At 42.1% G+C, this 22,052-nt stretch overlaps 1 protein-coding gene across 2 annotated transcripts in view; it reads right to left on the reverse strand.

Annotated features, from left to right (window-relative positions):
- The window catches only part of LOC139386914 (potassium channel subfamily T member 2-like), a 67,162-nt gene that overhangs the window by 23,465 nt on the left and 21,645 nt on the right, over positions 1 to 22,052 (reverse strand). Inside the window, exons 16-22 of one of the 2 annotated variants that reach the window (XM_071132795.1) lie at positions 21,752 to 21,901; positions 16,168 to 16,370; positions 15,687 to 15,903; positions 14,715 to 14,829; positions 14,256 to 14,428; positions 11,929 to 12,000; positions 11,447 to 11,581 (exon numbers count right to left, since the gene is read on the reverse strand). In XM_071132795.1, coding sequence (XP_070988896.1) covers positions 11,447 to 11,581; positions 11,929 to 12,000; positions 14,256 to 14,428; positions 14,715 to 14,829; positions 15,687 to 15,903; positions 16,168 to 16,370; positions 21,752 to 21,901 — 1,065 coding nt within the window. The remainder of the gene's footprint in view (positions 1 to 11,446; positions 11,582 to 11,928; positions 12,001 to 14,255; positions 14,429 to 14,714; positions 14,830 to 15,686; positions 15,904 to 16,167; positions 16,371 to 21,751; positions 21,902 to 22,052) is intronic. The other variant, XM_071132796.1, reaches the window with a different exon arrangement.

Consider the following 22,052-nt stretch of genomic DNA (forward strand, 5'->3'; position numbering starts at 1 on the left):
CTGGAGGAAACCTGGCACCATCCCTATGGTGAAGCATGGTGGCAGCATCATGCTGTGTGGATGTTTATTAGCGGTAGGGACTGGGAGACTAGTCTGGATCGAGGGGAAAGATTAACGGAACAAAGTACAGAGAGATCCTTGATGAAAACCTGCTCCAGAGCGCTCCGGACCTCAGACTGGGGTGAAGGTTCACCTTCCAACAGGACAACAACCTTAAGCACACAGTCAACACAATGCAGTGACTTTGGGACAAGTCTCTGAATGTCCTTGAGTGGCCCAGCCAGAGCCCAGACTTGAACCCGATCCAACATCTCTGGAGAGACCTGAAAATAGCTGTGCAGCAACACTCCCCATCCAACCTGACAGACCTTCAGAGGATCTGCAGAGAAGAATGGGAGAAACTCTCCAAATATAGGTGTGCCAAGCTTGTAGTGTCATACCCAAGAAGACTCAAGGCTGTAACTTCTGCCAAAGGTGCTTCAACAAAGTACTGAGTAAAGGCTCTGAATACTTATTTAAATGTGAAATTTCCGTTTTCTTTTTTATACATGTATATACATTTGCAAAAACTTCTAAACCTGTTTTTGCTTCGTCATTATGGAGTATTGTGTGTAGATTGAGAAAAAAAACGAACAATTTAATCCATTTAATAATAAGGCTGTAACGTAACAAAATGTGTAAAAAGTCAAGGGGTCTGAATACTTTCCCAATGCACTGTATGTCTGCACCACATACTCTCACTACTGCTGTCCCCAGGGCTTGGATCTTGGCCCTCTCTATACACCAAGTTCCTCGGCTCCGTCATATCCTCACATGGTCTCTCCTATCATTGCTTTGCGGATGACACTCAACTACTTTTCTCTTTCCCCCATTCTGACAGCCTGCGTGCCTGGCAGATATCGTATCGTTCTGCCCATATCAGATATGTCTATGTCCTGGGAAATGTTCTTGTCACTTACAACCTCATGCTAATCACATTAGTCTACGTTAGCTCAAACATCCCGCGGACGGGACACCGATCCCAAATAAGTTTTAAGATGGCTAGGTGGGACAACCACGTATCGCAGGTATAGTAAGGGAGGGTCAAGCGCAATTTTGTTGGTTCAGGATTTCTTTTTTTGGGGGGGTGGGGTGTCAAGGTGAGGAATGCTCTCCCTCCGGTCTCAGACTAACAGATCAGGATGACGGATTTCCAGTTGCCATCTATCATGGTCCTCCTCTTATGCCCTGCACATTCTGCCTAAAAACTGTCTTGTGTGTGCAAGCGAACACAGTTGAATAGGATCACGAATGCACCTCCTCAGAACGCCACAAGGGGGAACCATCACTCTAGGTGAGCGAGGCAGGGAATAAAACCTGGTAACACCTACCCATTCTCTCTGTGGATTCCTGTCATCCAGTTCATCTCTGGGTTTAATGTGTTTGGTTTCGCAGGGGAACAGGTTCTCTTGGCTCACCACAAAACTCCCTTAGCCCACTCCCTTAGGGCACCCTTATCATGCGACAGAGCCCCATACAGCTATCTGTACCTCCCTTTACAGGAGTGAGCGGCTGGGTATACTTTTGCTGTTGTTAATCTTCATCTTTGGAGTAGGGACAAGAAAGACCAGACACATAGCTGCTCTACTGCTCAGGATTAGGACGTCTGGGTAACCAATATGTTTCCTTCTTCCTTTTAATCTACACTGTTTGACGGCTTATGTTATTCCGCCGGCTGCTCTGTCTTGCCGATATCCCCGCTTGGTGACACCGTATAGCCAAACCTGTAGCTGCAAACATGTCGCTGCGCACTAGGGGCACAGTCCAAGAGGGGAGAGCGCCAGCACACCCCTGGCAAGGGTGATGCCTTATGCTTTTTCCCTTCTCTATGCCTGACACACCCACTCTGTTAAACATAGTGAGGAAACAGGGCTCTTCCTTCATCTTAGAGTCTCTCTACAGCCAGGGAAGCTCTGGTTTACAGGTTCACTCTCCTGCTTTACAACCAGCCCTGGCAGCTACCATTTACGCAGGGATCGTTTGACCCAAGTGAACAAGGAGATTTTCTACTCTCACCCAGGAGCCATGGCCCTCTGGGCCTGGCCCGTGAGTGGATACATTTGAATGCGACAGGATTGCAACTCAAGGCCATTGAGACTATCCAGAGTGCTATCCAAAATGAAAGTTGGATGTTGGAATGTCAGAACACTGTTTCAAATGGGGTGCCATGCTCCAGCGATACAACATATGCACAAATACAAACTCTGTTAGGGGTTACAGAAGAAATATGGCCAGCTGAAGGAAAAAGGAGACTGGCAAGTGGGGACTCCATTTTTAATTTGTCAAGCACAATTAGAAGTACCCAAGCATGATGTCCTACTCATAATAGGAGTTGGAGAAGACAATCATGCAAGAGAAAAGGACAATGGGGAAACATGGCATCGGTGCAAGAAATGAAAATGGTGAACATCTGTGCAGTTTGTGTGAAGAAAACCACTTGGTCATAGGGGGCATCCTGTTCGAGCATAAAAGGATACACAAGCTTGCATGTAAATCACCAGATGGCAAGACAGAAAGTCAGATCGACCACATTATGATAAACTGCAAGTGAAGATCTCTGCAAGGTGTAGGAGTCAAAAGAATGGCAGACATCAGCAGCGACCATAATATGCCGATTGGAAAAATATTAATAAAGCTGAGGAGGGCCAAACTGGAAACATTGTTTTGATCTATCCAAGTTGGAACACCCAGATGTGAAAAAGGATTTCAACGTCAGCCTAAAAAACAGGTTTGCTGTCCTAGAAGATGATACTGAGTTAACCATAGAAAGCTTCAACAAATCTATGGTGAAGGAGGGGAGAAAGTGCTTGGTCACAAGAAAAAAAGAATGGAAACACATACGAAAACGTCTGCTTGATGCCATATCTACTCTACTGAAGGAAAGGATAGAGAAATAATACTCAGCAAATGACAGAGGTCAAGAAAGGAGCAAGGAAAGAAGAGAATATAGCTGCGAGCAGCAATGAACAGGGTTCACGGGAAGACAGAAGGGTCACAAGGTCAGTTGGGTAACAAAGCAAGCACGATCTTCCTTTAAGTGCAATGTTGAGTCTAAACACAAAATCTCGGTAGGGAATTTGGCGTATGGTTTATGTGGAGAAGATGATTTGCAGATTTTGAGCACAAACCGCAGCAGTTAAGATAAGCTCCTGCTAGAAATGTCTAGGCTAACAGAATGCACTCTTAATGTACTATATATTTTTTGAAATGTCATTTTCAAAAGCTACAAATTTATATGTTTTCTTCAAAGGAAGTGCACTTTTTCCAGCAACAGGACCAAATACAGGATTTATCAGCTTCAGGAAAAGCTAGCAAACCACTGAAATCTTCTGAGAACAACTATATCGGAAAAACACATTTCAAGGTCCTCAGGACTAAAGTATTGACATACAAGTGCACAAAGAAATGACCAGAGTATTACATATCTGAAGCATAATAAAATAATCAGTAAACCTGTGAGTGAACTTGAGACACTTGAAGGGAAGTTAGGCCTACTCCTTTGATGATACTGAACTGAGCATAATTGTATCTTACTATAAGTCAGTATTAGTACTATTATATTTCAGAATATTTTATTCTTTCAGTAATTGTATAAACCACAATTGAAATATTTCAAAAACAAACAAAAAAGTTGCCATTAAAAAAATACAATAAAAAATCATCCCAGCATAGTTCAAGAGAAACATTGTCCAAGACGTTGTTATGGAGATTGTTTGTTTACCCGGAATAATTACAAAGCACAGATGCCAAGAATCACAAAGTATCTGTGCTTTAAGAGATTTGGTTTTTGATGATTCCATACCTCAAGTGCTGAATTTGGCTTGCCTCATATGTGCACTACAATTTGTTATTTGTATTGGGCAAAGTAAAGCTGAAAGTTTAGATGCATTAAATGTCGCTTCAAATTGTTCCTTGTTGTGATCATCCTTGGCAGAAAATAGGCCTCTTTTTCAACTTCAGCTTTCAATGTAGTAAAGAATTCCTTAAATGACTTACGGTAATCCTCATTACTGTGGGACAGTTCCACTGTCATACATGTCCATGGTTAATTTGGGAATATCAAGTTCTGCGTCCTTATTTATAATAATAATTATTAACCTGTTCTCTTACATAGGGATAGGATCTGCACAGCACTGTCTTCAATATAGCTGATCTATCATTGTGGACAATAATATATTAGTCCATTTTGTTTTTTGTCTTGGTAAAATCTGCATAAATGGGCACAAAGTGGTTTTAACTACGGTCTCAGATGAATGAATTACAACCAGACAATCTGTCTCTAAAAATACAAATTAAAAGAGACCCAGGACAATATGGTGCAGTGGAAGACCCTTTCTAGTGAGCTACAATTTGTAAGTCAGGCAATGGCCATCCCAATGAACTCAGTCCTAAAGCAGCCAGTTACACAAAGCTGAAATAAGCCATGTCACTCTACAGGATCACCAGAACTTATTGCAGAGCAAAAAAACTAGACCACTGTTGGACAAATCTGAAATCCTTGACTAACATGCTGACCACACCACTCGGGTCCAAGTAGCCACCCTTTGCATTGATGACAGCTTTGCAAACTCTTGGAATTCGCTCAACCAGCTTCATGAGGTAGTCACCTGGAATGCATTAGAATTAACAGCCTTGTTAAAAGTTCATGTGTGGAATTTCCTTCATTCTTAATGCATTTGAGCCAATCAGTTATGTTGTGACAAGGTAGGGGTTGGTATACAGAAGCCAGCCCTATTTGGTAAAATACCAAGTCCATATTAGGTCAAGAAAGGCTCAAATAATCAAAGAGAAACGACATCAAGTGCTATGATGAAACTGGCTCTCATGAGGACCGCCACAGAAAAGGAAGACCCAGAGTAACCAATGGTGCAGAGGATTAGTTCATTAGAGTTAACAGCCTCAGAAATTGCAGCCCAAATAAATGCTTCACAGAGTTCAAGTAACAAACACATCTCAACATCAACTGTTCAGAGGAGACTGCGTGAATCAGGCCTTCATGGTTGAATTGCTGCAAAGAAACCACTACTAAAGGACACCAATAATAAGAAGAGACTTGCTTGGGCAAGAAACACAAGCAAAGGACATTTGACCGGTGGAAATCTGTTCTTTGGTCTGATGAGTCCAAATTTGAGTTTTTTGGTTCCAATCGCTGTGTCTTTGAGACTCAGAGTAAGTGAACGGATGATCTCTGCATGTGTGGTTCCCACTGTGAAGCATAGAGGAGGATGTGTGATGGTGTGGGGATGCTTTGCTGGTGACACTGTTGGTGATTTATTTAGAATTCAAGGCACACTTAACCAGCATGGCTACCACAGCATTCTGCAGTGATACACCATCCCATCTGGTTTGCGCTTAGTGGGACTATCATTTATGTGTAAGGGCTATTTGACCAAGACAGAGAAAATGGAGTGCTGTGCATCAGATGACCTGGCCTCCACAATCACCCGACCTCAACCCAATTGAGATGGTTTGGGATGAGTTGGACCGCAGAGTGAAGGAAAAGCAGCCAAAGAGTGCTCAGCATATGTGGGAAGTCCTTCAATACTGTTGGAAAAGCATTCCAGGTGAAGCTGGTTTAGAGAATGCCAAGAGTGTGCAAAGCTGTCATCAAGGCAAAGGGTGGCTACTTTGAAGAATCTAAATATATTTTGATTTGTATAACACATTTTTGTTTACTACATGATTCCATATGTGTAATTTCATAGTTTTGATGTCTCCACTATTATTGTACAATGTAGAAAATAGTTTGTTTTTTTTTAACAAAAAAAAAAAACCTTGAATGAGTAGGTGTGTCCAAACTTTTGACTGGTACTTGTAAGTATTCACACTCCTGAGTCAATATATGTTCGAATCACTGTTGGCAGTGATTACAGCTGTGAGTCTTTCTGGGTAATCTCTAAGAGCTTTGCACACCTGGATTGTACAATATTTGCCCATTATTATTTTCAAAATTCTTCAAGCTCTGTCAAATTGGTTGTTGATCATTGATAGATAACCATGTTCAAGCCCTGCCATACATTTTCAAGCATATTTAAGTCAAAACTTTAATTTACTGCGAAAAGCGTAGCAACGCAATTGTTACTTTAGTGCCTTGTTGCAAAGCATGTTTTGGAATATTTTTTATTCTGTACAGGCTTCCTTCTTTTCACTCTGTCAATTAGGTTAGTATTGTGGAGTAACTACAATGTTGTTGATCCATCCTCATTTTTCTCCTATCATAGCCATTAAACTCTGTATCTGTTTTAAAGTCACCATTGGCCTCATGGTGAAATCCCTGAGCAGTTTCCTTCCTCTCCGGCAACTGAGTTAGAAAGGACACCTGTATTTATGTAGTGACTGGGTGTATTGATAAACCATCCAATGTGTAATTAATAACTTTACCATGCTCAAAGGGATATTCAATTTATGCATTTGTTTTACCCATGAACCAATAGGTGTCCTTTTTTGCGAGGCATTGGAAAACCTGCAATGACTGCAATGAAATGGCAATAACAATTAATCAAATCCAAAGCAAATTCTCAAGGAAAGTCCCTCACAAAAAAACAAAAACAGAGCCTACCTTGGCTAAATGACACTCTTTGGCACCTGACGAATAAGAGAGATGCTGCTCTGAAGAAATCCCTCAAATCTGGCTTAGAGGTTGAACGTCTAGTTCACAAGAGACTGAGAAATTAAGTGACTAAGAGTTTCAGGAAAGCCAAAGCTGATTTCTTTCTTAAAATAAAACATGAGGCATAAAACACGAGGCTATCACAATAATTAAAATGAAATGTCAAACTGTAGGCTATTACACCACTATTTATCATTAGGCTACCGCATGTCAGAGGCTTGAAAAATGAGCCAGACTGGTGGTGTAGGCCTCCCGGGTTGCGCAGTGATTAAGGGCGCTGTACTGCAGCGCCAGCTGTGCCACCAGAGACTCTGGGTTCGCGCCTAGGCCCTGTCGTAACTGGCCGCGACCGGGAGGTCTGTGGGGTGACGCACAATTGGTTGTCCCGGGACTCCTGTGGCAGGCCGGGCGCAGTGTGCGCTAACCAAGGTTGCCAGGTGCACGGTGTTTCCTCCAACACATTGGTGCGGCTGGCTTCCGGGTTGGATGCTTGCTGTGTTAAGAAGCAGTGCGGCTTGGTTGGGTTGTGTATCAGAGGACGCATGACTTTCAACCTTCGTCTCTCCCGAGCCCGTACGGGAGTTGTAGCGATGAGACAAGATAGTAGTTACTAAACAATTGGATACCACGAAATTGGGGAGAAAATCTATTTTAAAAAAACATTTTTTTAAAAGACTGGTGGTGTAGCCTACACTCCAAAATGCGATGTGGTTAGATGAGAACACTGAAATTTTGCAAAGGCAGAGATGAATGGCAAACACCAAGACGCGTGTGGACAGCAGTGGATGCAGAAATTCTGGTCTAATGACAAATCGGCAAAATGACATTACAATTTGTGGTGTTTTGCGTAACAGATGTCTCTTTCCGTTCACCACTGTTTGGAGGCTGGAAATGTGTTGCGAGTGGATGAACGTACGTGAGTAGCTGAATGGTCCAACCACAATGTGGGAAAAACGGTAGCTATGTACTACTCCACAAAACTAAACAACTAGGCTTACCTGGACATACTCATCCACGGACAAAAAATGTAAACAGTCCCTGAGTTTAAATTCCTGGGCTTTGGCCTAGACCCTACATTGAAGTTTCAAAAAACACATTGAAAAGATGTCCAGCAAAATCACATATAGTCTTTCGAATTTTCAAAACATCAGGAACTCACTCTCTACAGTGGCAGCCAATATGTACTTTATTTACATGTAATGATCTTCTCTCACCTGGCCTGTTCCATTACCGGCTGTTCTCCAGCCAATGAAACCCCTTCGATCACTATATAAACAAGGACTGAAGACCCGTGGACAGGAAATCACATCATTATCATCACTGTAATACTCTCCACAAGTACAGTCTGTTCAATGTGGACAACTTGATGTTTTTCTCAGATGATTGTCTAGTTTATAAGATTATGTGGCGCCGCCACCTCTGAAAGATTATTTCATATTAACCTAACAGCAGAGTCACCTGGATCTCCACAAGAGGAGGCCGTGTCATTCCTAAAAGCAAAACCACCTTTGGGTAGTCAACATTCTCCAACTCAGGCACCAGGAAATATAATTCCTTCACCTCTACCTTAAGAAGCACTAGCGACTTCAAATCCTCCATCCTCCATTAAAATGAGCTGTGTTTAGCTAACTCTGGTGCAAACATCATATTTCACTATGTGAAATGTATGTTTCTAACTGCACATGGTCCCTTTAAATGAACTAATATTACAACTACGACTACTACTACTATGTTTGCAAAGAATGAGTTAATAATTTCCTTGTTTTTTTATATATCAATACCAAATTCAGTGTAGTTCACCTTAAGGACATCCATGATAGCGATGACCAGATAGGCCACTGTGGAGTGGATTTACAGTGGTTTAAAATGGACAAGTAAAATCTGATTTTTGATTAGTCAATAACTCAATCTTCTTTTCACAAATCCCTTAGTTTTTCTCAAACTAAGTTAAGACATGTACCTTGGGCCAAAGTTGGTGTCCTATGGTTCATAAAAAGAAAATGTTTGCATATTAACGTACGTGGTAATATGCATCTGCTGGTGTAGTGTGGCCATCTTTGAATGCATTATTTTACTCAAACTAAAGACCAAATCTGGAGTGAATCTGACTTTTGGTCCATGAGATAAATATATTTGTATGATTATTATAAGCATTAGTGTTACAAAGTCAAAACAGTTCGCTGTTAATAGTTCCTTATTTTTTAAGATATAAATGCAAAACTTAGCCTCCGCACCTGGTTTCCTGCAACCCACCCGAGCTTCCCCTGGCTTGCACTCCATCTTCCCTCTGTGTTTCAATAAATACCTTGGTTACTTCATCCCAGTCCCCTCGTTGGCGTCTGCTCTTGGGTTCCTCTGTTCCACTCTGCCTGATACCATTGTGAAGTGGATTTACAAAGCATTTAAATGGACACCTACAATCTGATTTCCTGATTCATCAAGAACTCAGCCATCTCTTAACTTAGCTTGAGAAAAGGTATTGGTTAACAGATGTACGGTTGAAGTCGGAAGTTTACATACACCTTAGACAAATACATTTACACTCAGTTTTCACAATTCCTGACATTTAATCCTCGTAGAAAATTCCCTGTTTTCAGTCTGTTAGGATCACCACTATATTTTAAGAATGTGAAATGACAGAATAATAGTAGAGAGAATGATTTATTTCAGCATTTCTTTCTTTCATCACATTCCCAGTGGGTCAGAAGTTTAAGTACACTCAATGAGTATTTGGTAGCACTGCCGTTAAATTGTTTAACTTGGGTCAAGCCTTCCACAAGCTTCCCACAATAAGTTTTGTGAATTTTGGCCCATTCCTCCTTACAGAGCTGGTGTAACTGAGTCAGGTTTGTAGGCCTCCTTGCTCGCACATGCTTTTTCAGTTCTGCTCACAAATGTTCTATAGGATTGAGGTCAGGGCTTTGTGATGGCCACTCCAATACCTTGACTTTGTTGTCCTTAAGCCATTTTGCCACATCTTTGGAAGTATACATGGGGTCATTGTCCATTTGGAAGACCCATTTGCGACCAAGCTTTAACTTAACTGATGTCTTGAGATGTTGCTACAATATATCCACATAATGCACCAGTCCCTCCTGCAGCAAAGCACCCCCACAACATGATGCTGCCACCCCTGTGCTTCACGGTTGGGATGGTGTTCTTGGGCTTTGCATGCCTCCCCCTTTTTCCTCCAAACATAACAATGTTTATTATGGCCAAATAGCTCTATTTATGTTTCATCAGACCAGAGGACATTTCTCAAAAAAGTAAGATCTTTGTCCCCATGTGCAGTTGCAAACCATTGTCTGGCTTTTTTATGGCGGTTTTGGAGCAGTGGCTTCTTTCTTGCTGAGCGGCCTTTCAGGTTATGTCGATATAGGACTTGTTTTTACTGTGGATATAGATACTTTGTACCTGTTTCCTCCAGAATCTTCACAAGGTCCTTTGCTGTTGTTCTGGGATTAATTTGCACTTTTCGCACCAAAGTACATTGATCTCTAGGAGACCAAACAAGTCTCCTTCTTGAGCGGTATGACGGTTGCATGGCCCCATGGTGTTTTTACTTGTGTACGATTGTTTGTACAGATGGAAGTGGTACCTTCAGGAGTTTGGAAATTGCTCCCATGGATGAACCAGACTTGTGGAGGTCTACAATTTATTTTCTTGGCTGATTTCTTGGCTGATTTCTTTTGATTTTCCCATGATGTCAAGCAAAGAGGCACTGAGTTTGAAGGTAGGCCTTGAAATACATCCACAGGTACACCTCCAATTGACTCAAATGATGTCAATTAACCTATCAGAAGCTTCTAAAGCCATGACATCCTTTTCTGGAATTTTCCAAGCTGTTTTAAAGGCACAGTGAACTTAGTGTATGTAAACTTCTGACCCACTGGAATTGTGAAACAGTGAATTATAAGTGAAATAATCTGTCTGTAAACAATTGTTTGAAAAATTACTTGTGTCATGCACAAAGTAGATGTCCTAACCGACTTGCCAAAACTATAGTTTGCTTGCAAGAAATTTGTGGAATGGTTGTAAAACGAGTTTTAATGACTCCAACCTAAGTGTATGTAAACTTCTGACTTCAACTGTACCATGGGCCTACATACCGAATTTCCAACATATGGTTTATGAGAATACTGTACGATTTTTAAAGGCTGTCCAAAATTTTCAAGATGGATAAAAATCTATCCTTATTGGTCCTTGAGGCAAATTTGTTCAGCTTGAGGAACGACATGTACATTTACTGAACAAAAGTATTAACGCAACAATTTCAAAGATTGTGCTGAATTACAGTTCATGTAAGAAAATCAGGCAATTGAAATAAATTCATTAGGCTCTAATCTATGGATTTCACGACTGGGCAGGAGCCCATCCATGCCCGGAAGGGCATAAGCCCACCCACTGGGGAGCCAGAATGAGTTTTTCCCCACAAAAGGGCTTTATTACAGACAGAAATAGTCATTTGCTGTGAACACCTAAATATGTAGAAAGACTTGCCTCTGAAGCAGAGATGGCAGTTAGAAGGAATGACATTAAGGTAAGTGTACAAATGATGGACGATGGTTCCGGTACCTGAACAGTGTCTGCACATTGACAATGTTTACGGTACCTGAACAGTGTCTGCACAATGACGATGTTTACGGTACCTGAACAGTGTCTGCACATTGACGATGTTTACGGTACCTGAACATTGTCTGCACAATGACGATGTTTACGGTACCTGAACAGTGTCTGCACATTGACGATGTTTACGGTACCTGAACAGTGTCTGCACAATGACGATGGTTCCGGTACCTGAACAGTGTCTGCACATTGACGATGGTTTTGGCGTCAGCCATGTAGTCCTCCTCTGCACTCATGGTGCTCTCCTTGTCCACCACCACCATGTTGGCCGCAAAGGACACACCACAGCGCAGGAGGTCATCCAGGCTATGCGAGACACACACACACACATTTGAATTGAATTTGACTTCTTGACATGAAAAGGTCAGGAAAAATTCTAGACCGTAGTTATAGACTGTCAGGAAAACCTCTGGGCCCTGCACATGAGCTAGCTATATTCTGAAAGATTCGCTGTGGAGAGAGAATCGTAACTAGTAATTTCTCAGGGGCTGTCTAGAAAGGTGACTTTGGACACAGGACTTATTTGACAAATTGATATTTCGGTTCACTCAGTCCATTTCCTTTTAGATGTATTCTTGATAGGGAGACTAATAGCATACAAATGCAGTACATGCACTAAATTAGATGATAAGGTCATGTTGTGCGTCACGTACTTATCGATGGAGCCGACCATGTAGAACACCATGGGGAACCAACAGATAGCCTCCAGGAACTGTGTGTCAGGCCTGGTGAGACAACATAACACATCACAACATAGAAAATAATAGAATAGAATGGAATATAATTCAATTGAATGGATCCTCATTGTCCATACGAAGAGCTATTGTCATTTTTGTTATCAAGGTACCCGACATATCCAAAAGAGACAGTCACTTTTATAAAATAGAGAAAATATGGTAGGAAGTGCTGATTTGCTTGCGGTTAAAGTACCAAAAAGGGTGCTTATGGTATCTTGCTGAATTCAAGATAAACTACAGCCATTCAATCTCATTTGACATTCACTTTCCAGCTAGCACATAACGTTTTGAGAAACATATGTTACATAGAGCTTGGTGAGCGCGTGGTTGTCCTATGGTTATTTTTTAATACAACCTTCCCACAACTTTCTGGGAATGGTGCCGGATATTTGCTTGCCTATGGAACTTGACAAAAAAACTAAATTTTCTTAGTATTTCATTACTGTGTGTGTGTGTGTGTGTGTGGGGGGGGGGGGGGGTTGGATGGTTGAGGAGCAGCTCTCGGGGAACAGTTGGGGGATCTTGGATGGTTGGTGTCCTGGCAGTTGGGAGCTTGGGCGGGTCCCCGATTTGGCTTGGTGGGATATCTGTCAATGTGCCCTTGGGCGAGGCGCTTGTACCTGGTTGCTCTTGTGTGTCACTCTGGATTGGAGTGTCTGCTAGACGACTGAATGTAATGTAAATGTTGAGCGGCTTCAGTGCAGTTAGAGTCGTTCAAGTTCAGCATAGCTAGCTAGCAAAGTTATTCACATTTCTTGCTAGCTAACCAAATGACACTTGCATCTCTAGCAGTAGCCACCGAAAAACAATATGAGGGGAAAAACTCAGTCACTCATCCACTCCTTCAATGACATGACATCCTCATAGTAGCTAGCCAGCTAACGTTAGGCTCTGGGTTTTTAGCTTACGAAATAAATAATGAATGCAGCAGGTGTATGGTGCACTCAAAATGTTTTGTAGTTGAGTAGCAAGGCTATGCCCCTCATCACCACAAACGACTAAAGTATGTCGCGAACAACAGAGCACCGGAATAATTTAGTGTGAGTCAACAGGCTAGACTAAAGTAACACTGACATCATCTTTTAGGGAGCGATAATGAGGTGACCAATAATGGTTGCAATTGAGATCAGCTGTGCGCGTATTGACGGTCTAACGAGATATCAGCTGGCGATAATCTAGTGCCATCGATGGTTGCAATATGCCCCTTGTTATTTGATTATATTCCAATATATTATATTCCAATCCACTGTCACATAATAAAAGGTGTGAAACCCGATAATAGCCTACTGTTTGTGTTTCTGTGGATGAGTTGATTTGCAATGGTGTAAAGTATTTAAGTAAAAATACTTTAAAGTAGTACTTAAGTTGTATTTATATTTTTGACAACTTTTACTTTACTACATTCCTTAAGAAAATATTGTACTTTTTACCTCATCATTTTCTATGAACGCAAAAGTACAAATTCCCACACTTATCAACAGAACATCCCTGGTAATCCCTACTGCCTCTGATCTGGCAGACTCACTAAACACATGCTTCGTTTGAAAATAATGTCTGAATGTTGTAATGTGCCCCTGGCTTTCCGTAAAAAAAAGGCATTGTTACTTTTACTCAAGTATGACAGTTTGGTACTTTTTCCATCACTGCTGATTTGGGCCATCAGTTGATTGGCAGATATAGGCTTACTGTAGAACAATACACTTACCTTCAGTGTGGATGCTCGCCCACATTTTTATAGCTAGGCTATGTATAATTTGTCAGTATAGCACAGGCCTACTGTAACCACTTGAACATGTAATAAAACTACATAGGCTACTAGAACTGGCACCCAGTGGACCTGCAGCGTAGTTAGCTATGGTTCTGCATTGTATTATTATTTTTACCTTTATTTAACTAGGCAAGTCAGTTAAGAACAGATTCTTATTTTCAATGATGGCCTAGGAACAGTGGGTTAACTGCCTGTTCAGGGGCAGAACGACAGATTTGTACCTTGTCAGCTCGGGGGTTTGAACTTGCAACCTTCCGGTTACTAGTCCAACGCTCTAACCACTGCCGTATACAAACACTGCTTCCAGCTGCACCCTGGCGGCGATTCTAAACATTCCTTCAGATATTCAAATCTTCCTGCTGCAGGATTGTCTTCATCCTGCGCCGAAAATCTGTAACGCTTTTACAATGTGGATCCGACCAAGAGGGCAGCACAATAAAAAGGGTAAGAAGATCAAATAAAACGCTGTTCTTACTGATTATCCAGGAGCAGCACAATCGGGTTCAGCTCTTTCTTAAGTCTGTAGGAAGCTCTAAGTGGGACGATGAAGTTGTACAGTCCATTCCCCGCCGTCTCAGCCGACACAATGATCAGCTTGTTCTTAAAGCTATACACTTTGGCGTCCTCAAAGTTGTTATGCTGACAACCCTATGGGGAAAATAACATACATTTTTATGTTGTTGTTTTTGATGTATTAATTCAAATACACAAACAAATATGTATTTGAATTCAAATACCATAAGCTATATTTTGTGGTCCGGTTTCCCTGGACACAGATTAAGCCTAGTCTTGGACTAAAAAGCAGATTACCCATTGTGCATGCATTTTAGTTCAGGACTAGACTTAATCTGTGTCTGGAAATCAGCATCAATAGCGCCAATGGTTAACATGACTTAATACTACCTATATTGCTTGAACTGAATAAGTGACTTGCTTCATTTACCCCTTCCAGTCTGAGGCAACAGTATGGTACTTTCTCCTTCAGTAGATGGCAAAGTGTTGGTGAACTACCGATGTAGGGCAGGTTGGGAGAATAGCCTTTCACATAGCTTCAAATAAACAGACACACAATTCATATTTTATGAGTATGGATCTCCCATTCAAATTCATAGCCAAACAAATTTCATTACTGTATCACAAATCATAATCTACTGCTGTTGTTCTCCAATTCCAGTCTCGGCGAGAGCTAACTGGTGTGCAAGTTTTTGTTCCAGCACTAACCTACCTGAATCAATCAACTATGCATGGTCTTCAGTCTAGACCATACAGGTGTAGGGTCTTAATTTGATCACTCTTTTGTTGCTGAGAATGTTCTTGCACCACAGGAAATGCAGATGAGCTTTGTGATTTACATAAATTCACTGAAAACCCACACTAACACACATTTATATTAACATTATTGGACATGTAACTTACTTTTGGCCAGCTAATAGCCTAACCACTGATCAAGCAACATTATGGACTAAACCAGTGGAGGCTGGTGAGGGGAGGATGGCTCATAGTAATGGCTGGAAGGGAGTAGATTGAATGGAATTAAACACCTTACATTCCATAAAGTCCATTCCAGCCATTACTATGTGCCGTTCTCCCCTCACCAGCCTCCACTGGACTAAACGTTAAAATCCTGTTGCTGCAGGATTGTTTTGCTGTGACAAAATAGGTCAAATTAAGATCCTATATCTGTAGTTAATTGAATCAAGTGCAGACTGTAGCACTCCAGGACCAAAGTTGGAGACCCCAAACTGAAATAACCAAAAGGCTTACATACTCTTTTTTTTACCCCATTTTTAAACAAATTGGAGAATAAAAAGTAAGACATATTGCATGGTATCAATGTTTCAATGTATATATTTTTTTTGCGGAAAGCTTGGCTTACATCCTCTTATAGAAATGATATAAAACATACTCCTCAGTTGATACGTCCTCGTCGGAGGGCAGGTTCTCGTCCTCTGATTGGTCACTATAGAGGTCACCTGTGTGCAGAGAGGAAGTGTCTGGCACCTCTAGCACGGGGCTGATGCTGGGCCTCCTGCTATTACCCTTAAAGTCCTCTGGGGGGAGACAGAGAGTGGGCCCACAGTGGGGCTTGCAGCCTGCGTCCTGGAGGTCTATGGCCACAGTGCCTGAACAAGGATACAAAGTAGCACAACATTTACAACATACTATTTATTAACTGTTGGCATTTTTCTTACAAGTGAATTCATTCACAATATTTCAGAAAAATACCAATTGTAGTTCAATAATGCAGAATAATCCATGTTAATATATTCCAATATCCACACTAGCACACTATACTTGTCCAATACATTACTCACTTGTTAGTGTACATCACTTCATACTACGTAGTACATAAGTTTTGATATTGAAATAGAGCTCATATTACTGACCCATGCTGGCGATGACACTGGGTACTGGCAGGCGAGGCCGGCTGACCATCCTCTCTCTCTGGGTCTTAAAGGTAGAATACTCCTCCTTGGTGATGTTGATGTAGAAGCAGGTGTCATTGGGGCTCATTCGGAACTGGGGCCCGGGGTTCAGCAGGATGCTCTTACTGTCCTCCCGGCACACCCCGATCAGACACACACCATACCTGAGGACAGAGATAGAGATATAGGGCAAGTGTTAGATTATACAGAGTGGAGATACAGAGGAAAATAACAGAGGGAGAGAAAGCCTATTCAAAGCCTATTTGACTGGGCGCCTGAGGTTTTCCTGACCACATGACGAGACCAGAGTGTTTGCTAAGGCCCTAGGTTTTTCCAGGTATGGTCATGAGGAGTCGCTTGAAGCGTAAGTGGAGTTGGAGATGGAGGAATACACTGCAGAGGCAGAGGGCTCGTAGAGAGGATGACAGGCTACTATTCTGAACATTGTGGTGAGCTTTCTATTGCCCAGAGCTGCCGACGCATCACCCAAATGGGTGCTTCAAAGAGTGGACGAGGAGAAGTCCAGTGGCTATTAGATTAATGCTGGTTCCCAGACTTGCCCTCTATAAGATAATCAGCAGACTCCATCACCATCCTATACCATCCTCTGAACAGCCATGAACAGCTCAAGCCATGAACTGACTCCTTCTTCGTAGGATGCAGCTTTCAAAGACTTGGCATCTATTGGTTGACCTGTCATGATATATTGCTTGTTTGTTTGTTTTGTGCTTATGAAGTGCTTTGATATTTCTGTTATGAAAAGTTCTATAGAAGTTTAATCCATTATTATTATTAATTATTATTATTATTGTGGCCAAGGCCCTACTTTTGTTCTTTGACCTACATTTTGTCACCTGTATTAGAATACTCATAAATAGGGCTGGTTTTAAGTATGTAGGATCAGTCCTAATTTCAGTTTAAAAAAAACTTGCTGATGTTTATTGGATACCTAGTGTGTTTATACCTAATAGCTGCCCTGACTATCTGCATTCACCCTTTTTGCACAAACGTTTTGACTCATCACCTACACCACTGCTACTGTTTATTATCTATCCTGTTGCCTAGTCATTTTACTCCTGGTTATAAACTCAGCAAAAAAAGAAACGTTCTCTCACTGTCAACTGCGTTCACTTAACATGTGCAACTATTTGTATGAACATAACAAGATTCAACAACTGAGACATAAACTGAACAATTCCACAGACATGTGACTAACCAAAATTTAATAATGTGGCCCTGAACAAAGGCGGGGGGGGGGGGGGGGGGCGGTCAAAATCAAAAGTAACAGTCAGTATCTGGTGTAGCCACCAGCTGCATTAAATAGTGCAGTGCATCTCCTCCTCATGGACTGCACCAGTTCTTGCTGTGAGATGTTACTCCACTCTTCCACCAAGGCTCCTGCAAGTTCCCAGACATTTCTGGGGGGAATGGCCCTAGCCCTCACCTTCCGATCACACAGGTCCCAGATGTGCTCAATGGGATTGAGATCCGGGCTCTTCGCTGGCCATGGCAGAACACTGACATTCCTGTCTTGCAGGAAATCACTCACAGAACGAGCAATATGGCTGGTGGCATTGTCATGCTGGAGGGTCATGTCAGGATGAGCCTGCAGGAAGGGTACCACATGAGGGAGGAGGATGTCTTCCCTGTAACGCACAGCGTTGAGATTGCCTGCAATGACAACAAGCTCAGCCCGATGATGCTGTGACACACTGCCCCAGACCATGATGGACCCTCCACCTCCAAATTGATCCCGCTCCAGAGTACAGGCCTCGGTGTAACGCTCATTCCTTCAACGATAAACGCGAATCCGACCATCACCCCTGGTGAGACAAAACCGCGGCTCGTCAGAGAAGAGCACTTTTTGCCAGTCCTGTCTGGTCCAGCGACGGTGGGTTTGTGCCCATATGTGACGTTGTTGCCAGTGATGTCTGGTGAGGACCTGCGTTACAACAGCCCTACAAGCCCTCAGTCCAGTCTCTCTCAGCCTATTGCGGACAGTCTGAGCACTGATGGGAGGGATTGTGTGTTTCTGGTGTAACTCGGGCAGTTGTTGTTGCTATCCTGTACGAGTCCCACAGGTGTGATGTTAGGATGTACCGGTCCTGTTTAGGTGTTGTTACACATGGTCTGCCACTGCGAGGACGATCAACTGTCCATCCTGTTTCCCTGTAACCCTGTCTTAGGTGTCTCACAGTACGGACATTGCAAATTATTGCCCTGGCCACATCTGCCGTCCTCATGCCTCCTTGCAGCATGCAGCACGAGCATGGACCCTGGGCATCTCTATTTTGGTGTTTTTCAGAGTCAGTAGAAAACCTCTTTAGTGTCCTAAGTTTTCATAACTGTGACCTTAATTGCCTACCGTCTGTAAGCTGTTCGTGTCTTAACGACCATTCCACAGGTGCATGTTCATGGATTGTTTATGGTTCATTGAACAAGCATGGGAAACAGTGTTTAAACCCTTTACAATTAATTTCTGTGAAGATATTTGGATTTTTATGAATTATCTTTGAAAGACAGGGTCCTGAATAAGGGAAGTTTCTTTTTATGCTGAGTTTATGTACATAAAGTTGAAATCGGAAGTTTAAATGCACTTAGTTTGGAGTCATTAAGACTTGTTTTTCAACCACTCCACATATTTATATAGTTTTGGCAAGTCAGTTCGAACATCTAAGTTAACTGCGCCTTTAAACAGCTTGGAAAATTCCAGAAAATGATGGCTTTACAAGCTTCTGATAGGTTAATTTAAATAATTTGAGTTAATTGGAGGTGGGTGTACCTGAATATGTGGACAACTACAAATACCTAGGTGTCTGGTTAGACTGTAAACACTCCTTCCAGACTCACATTAAACATCTCCAATCCAAAATTAAATCTAAAATTGGCTTCCTATTTCGCAACAAAGCATCCTTCACTTATGCTGCCAAACATACCCTCGTAAAACTGACCATCCTACCGAACCTCGACCTCGGTCATTTACAAAATAGCCTCCAACACTCCACTCAACAAATTGGATGCAGTCTATCACAGTGCCATCCGTTTTTTCACCAAAGCCCCATATACTACCCACCACTGCGACCTGTTCACTCTCATTGGCTGGCCCTCGCTTCATACTCGTTGCCAAACCCATTGGCTCCAGGTCATCTACAAGTCTCTGCTAGGTAAAACCCCGCCTTATCTCAGCTCACTGGTCACCATAGCAGCACCCACCCATAGCACGCGCTCCAGCAGGTATATCTCACTGGTCACCCCTAAAGCCAATTCCTACTTTGGCCGCCTTTCCTTCCAGTTCTCTGCTGCCAATGACTGGAAAGAACGGCAAAACTCACTGAAGCTGGAGACACATATCTCCCTCACTAGCTTTAAGCACCAGCTGTCAGAGCAGTTCACAGATCACTGCACCTGTACATAGCCCATCTGTAAATAGCCCATCCAACTACCTCATCCCCATACTGTATTTATTTATCTTGCTCCTTTGCACCCCAGTATCTCTACTTGCACGTTCATCTTCTGCACATCTACCATTCCCTTGTTTAATTGCTATATTGTAATTACTTCACCACCATGGCTTATTTATTGCCTTACCTCCCTTATCTTACCTCCTTTACACACAATGTATATATACTTTTTTTCTACTGTATTATTGACTATGTTTGTTTATTATGTGTAACTCTGTGTTGTTGTATGTGTCGAACTGCTTTGCTTTATCTTGGCCCGGTCGCAGTTGTAAATGAGAACTTGTTCTCAGCTGGCCTACCTGGTTAAATAAAGGTGAAATAAAATGTAAAAAATAAAATAAACCTGTGGATGTATTTGAAGGCTTATACCTTCAAACTCAGTATCTCTTTGCTTGACACCATCGGAAAATCAGAAGAAATCAGCCAAGACCTCAGAAATCAAATTGTAGACTTCCACAAGTCTGGTTCATCCTTGGGAGCAAACGCCTGAAGGTACTATGCTCATCTGTACAAACAATAGTATGCAAGTATAAGCACCATGGGACCATGCAGCCGTCATACCGCTCAGGAAGGAGATGCGTTCTGTCTCCTTGAGATGAACGTACATTGGTGCGAAAAGTGCAAATCAATCCCAGAACAACATCAAAGGCCCTTGTGAAGATGCTGGAGGACACAGGTACAAAAGTATCTATATCCACAGTAAAACGAGTCCTTTATCAACATAACCTTAAAGGCCGCTCAGCAAGGAATAAGCCACTGCTCCAAAACGGCAATAAAAAAGTCAGACTACGGTTTGCAACTGCACATGGGGACAGAGATCGTACTTTTGGGAGAAATGTCCTCTGGTCTGATGAAAAAAAAATAGAACTGTTTGGCCATAATGACCATCGTTCTGTTTGGAGGAAAAAGGGGGAGGCTTGCAAGCTGAAGAACACCGTCGAAACCGTGAAGCCCGGGGGTGGCAGCATCATGTTGTGGGGATGCTTTGCTGCAGGAGGGACTGGTGCACTTCACAAAATAGATGGCACCATGAGGAAGTAGAATTATGTGGATATATTGAAGCAACATCCCACGTCATCAGTCAGGAAGTTAAAGCTTGGTTGCAAATGGTTCTTCCAAATGGACAATGACCCCAAGCATACTTCCAAAGTTGTGGCTTAAAATGGCTTAAGGACAACAAAGTCAAGGTGTTGGAGTGGCCATCACAAAGCCCTGAACTCAATCCCATAGAAAATGTGTGGGAAGAACTGAAAAAGCGTGTGCGAGCAAGGAGGCCTACAAACCTGACTCAGTTACACCAGCTCCGTCAGGAGGAATGGGCCAAAATTCACCCAACTTATTGTGGGATGCTTGTGGAAGGCTACCCGTAACGTTTGACCCAAGTTAAACTATTTAAAGGCAATGCTACCAAATACTAATTGAGTGTATGTAAACTTCTGACCCACTGGGAATGTGATGAAAGAAATAAAAGCTGAAAAAAAATCATTCTCTCTACTATTATTCTGACATTTCACATTCTTAAAATAAAGTGGTGATCTTAACTGACCTACGACAGGAAAACTTTACTAGGATTAAATTTCAGGAATTGTGAAAACCTAAATGTATTAGGGTAAGGTGTATGTAAACTTCGAATTTCAGCTGTATCAACCTTAATTACCTCGTTCCCCCGCATCGATTCGGTTTTGGTACCCCATGTATATAGCCAAGTTATTATTACTCATTATGTATTTATTATTACTTTTATTATTGCGTGTTATTACTTTTCTATTATTTATCTATTTTCTTTCTCTCTGCATTGTTGGGAAGAGCCCATAAGTAAGCATTTCACTGTTAGTCTACACCTGTTGTTTAAGAAGCATGTGATAAATAAACATTTGTCGGTGAAAAGTGTTTCTTGAGCGTTTAAGTCCACATATCCGTCCTCATCCATGGATACAAATTAAATAGCACAGTAAATCTAACCATTAGAACTGGGATCACAAGAAAATATGTTCATTGGTCAGTAGGTTTGTTTATTGGCAAGTCTGTGACCCTTGACCCTAGCCCCCCCCCCAAAAAAAAACTTATTGGTGTTTTCTACTTACTTCTTATGCGATTTGAAGGAGGTGTAGGTAAAGCTTTTCCCCATGTATTCCGAGAAGAAGACGCTGTCTCTCATGGCGATGTTGTAAACCTCGTTTCCGGAACACTTGCCATAGGTCCTGTGCCAATGCTCTGGAGACTGCTGCCCCTCCCTGAAGCACATGAAGAGGGTATTCATATGAAGTGTAACCGTTTAGCTGGGTTTAGTTTAGGCTTTCGCTGCAGACAATTGAACAGGTATCACATGAGGGTCTGTGGCATTTGTTCCTTTTCGACGACTTGATGGGTAGAGTAAAGAATTGG

This window comes from Oncorhynchus clarkii, chromosome 28 (assembly GCF_045791955.1).
Source record: "Oncorhynchus clarkii lewisi isolate Uvic-CL-2024 chromosome 28, UVic_Ocla_1.0, whole genome shotgun sequence".
In the NCBI taxonomy this organism is placed as follows: domain Eukaryota; kingdom Metazoa; phylum Chordata; class Actinopteri; order Salmoniformes; family Salmonidae; genus Oncorhynchus; species Oncorhynchus clarkii.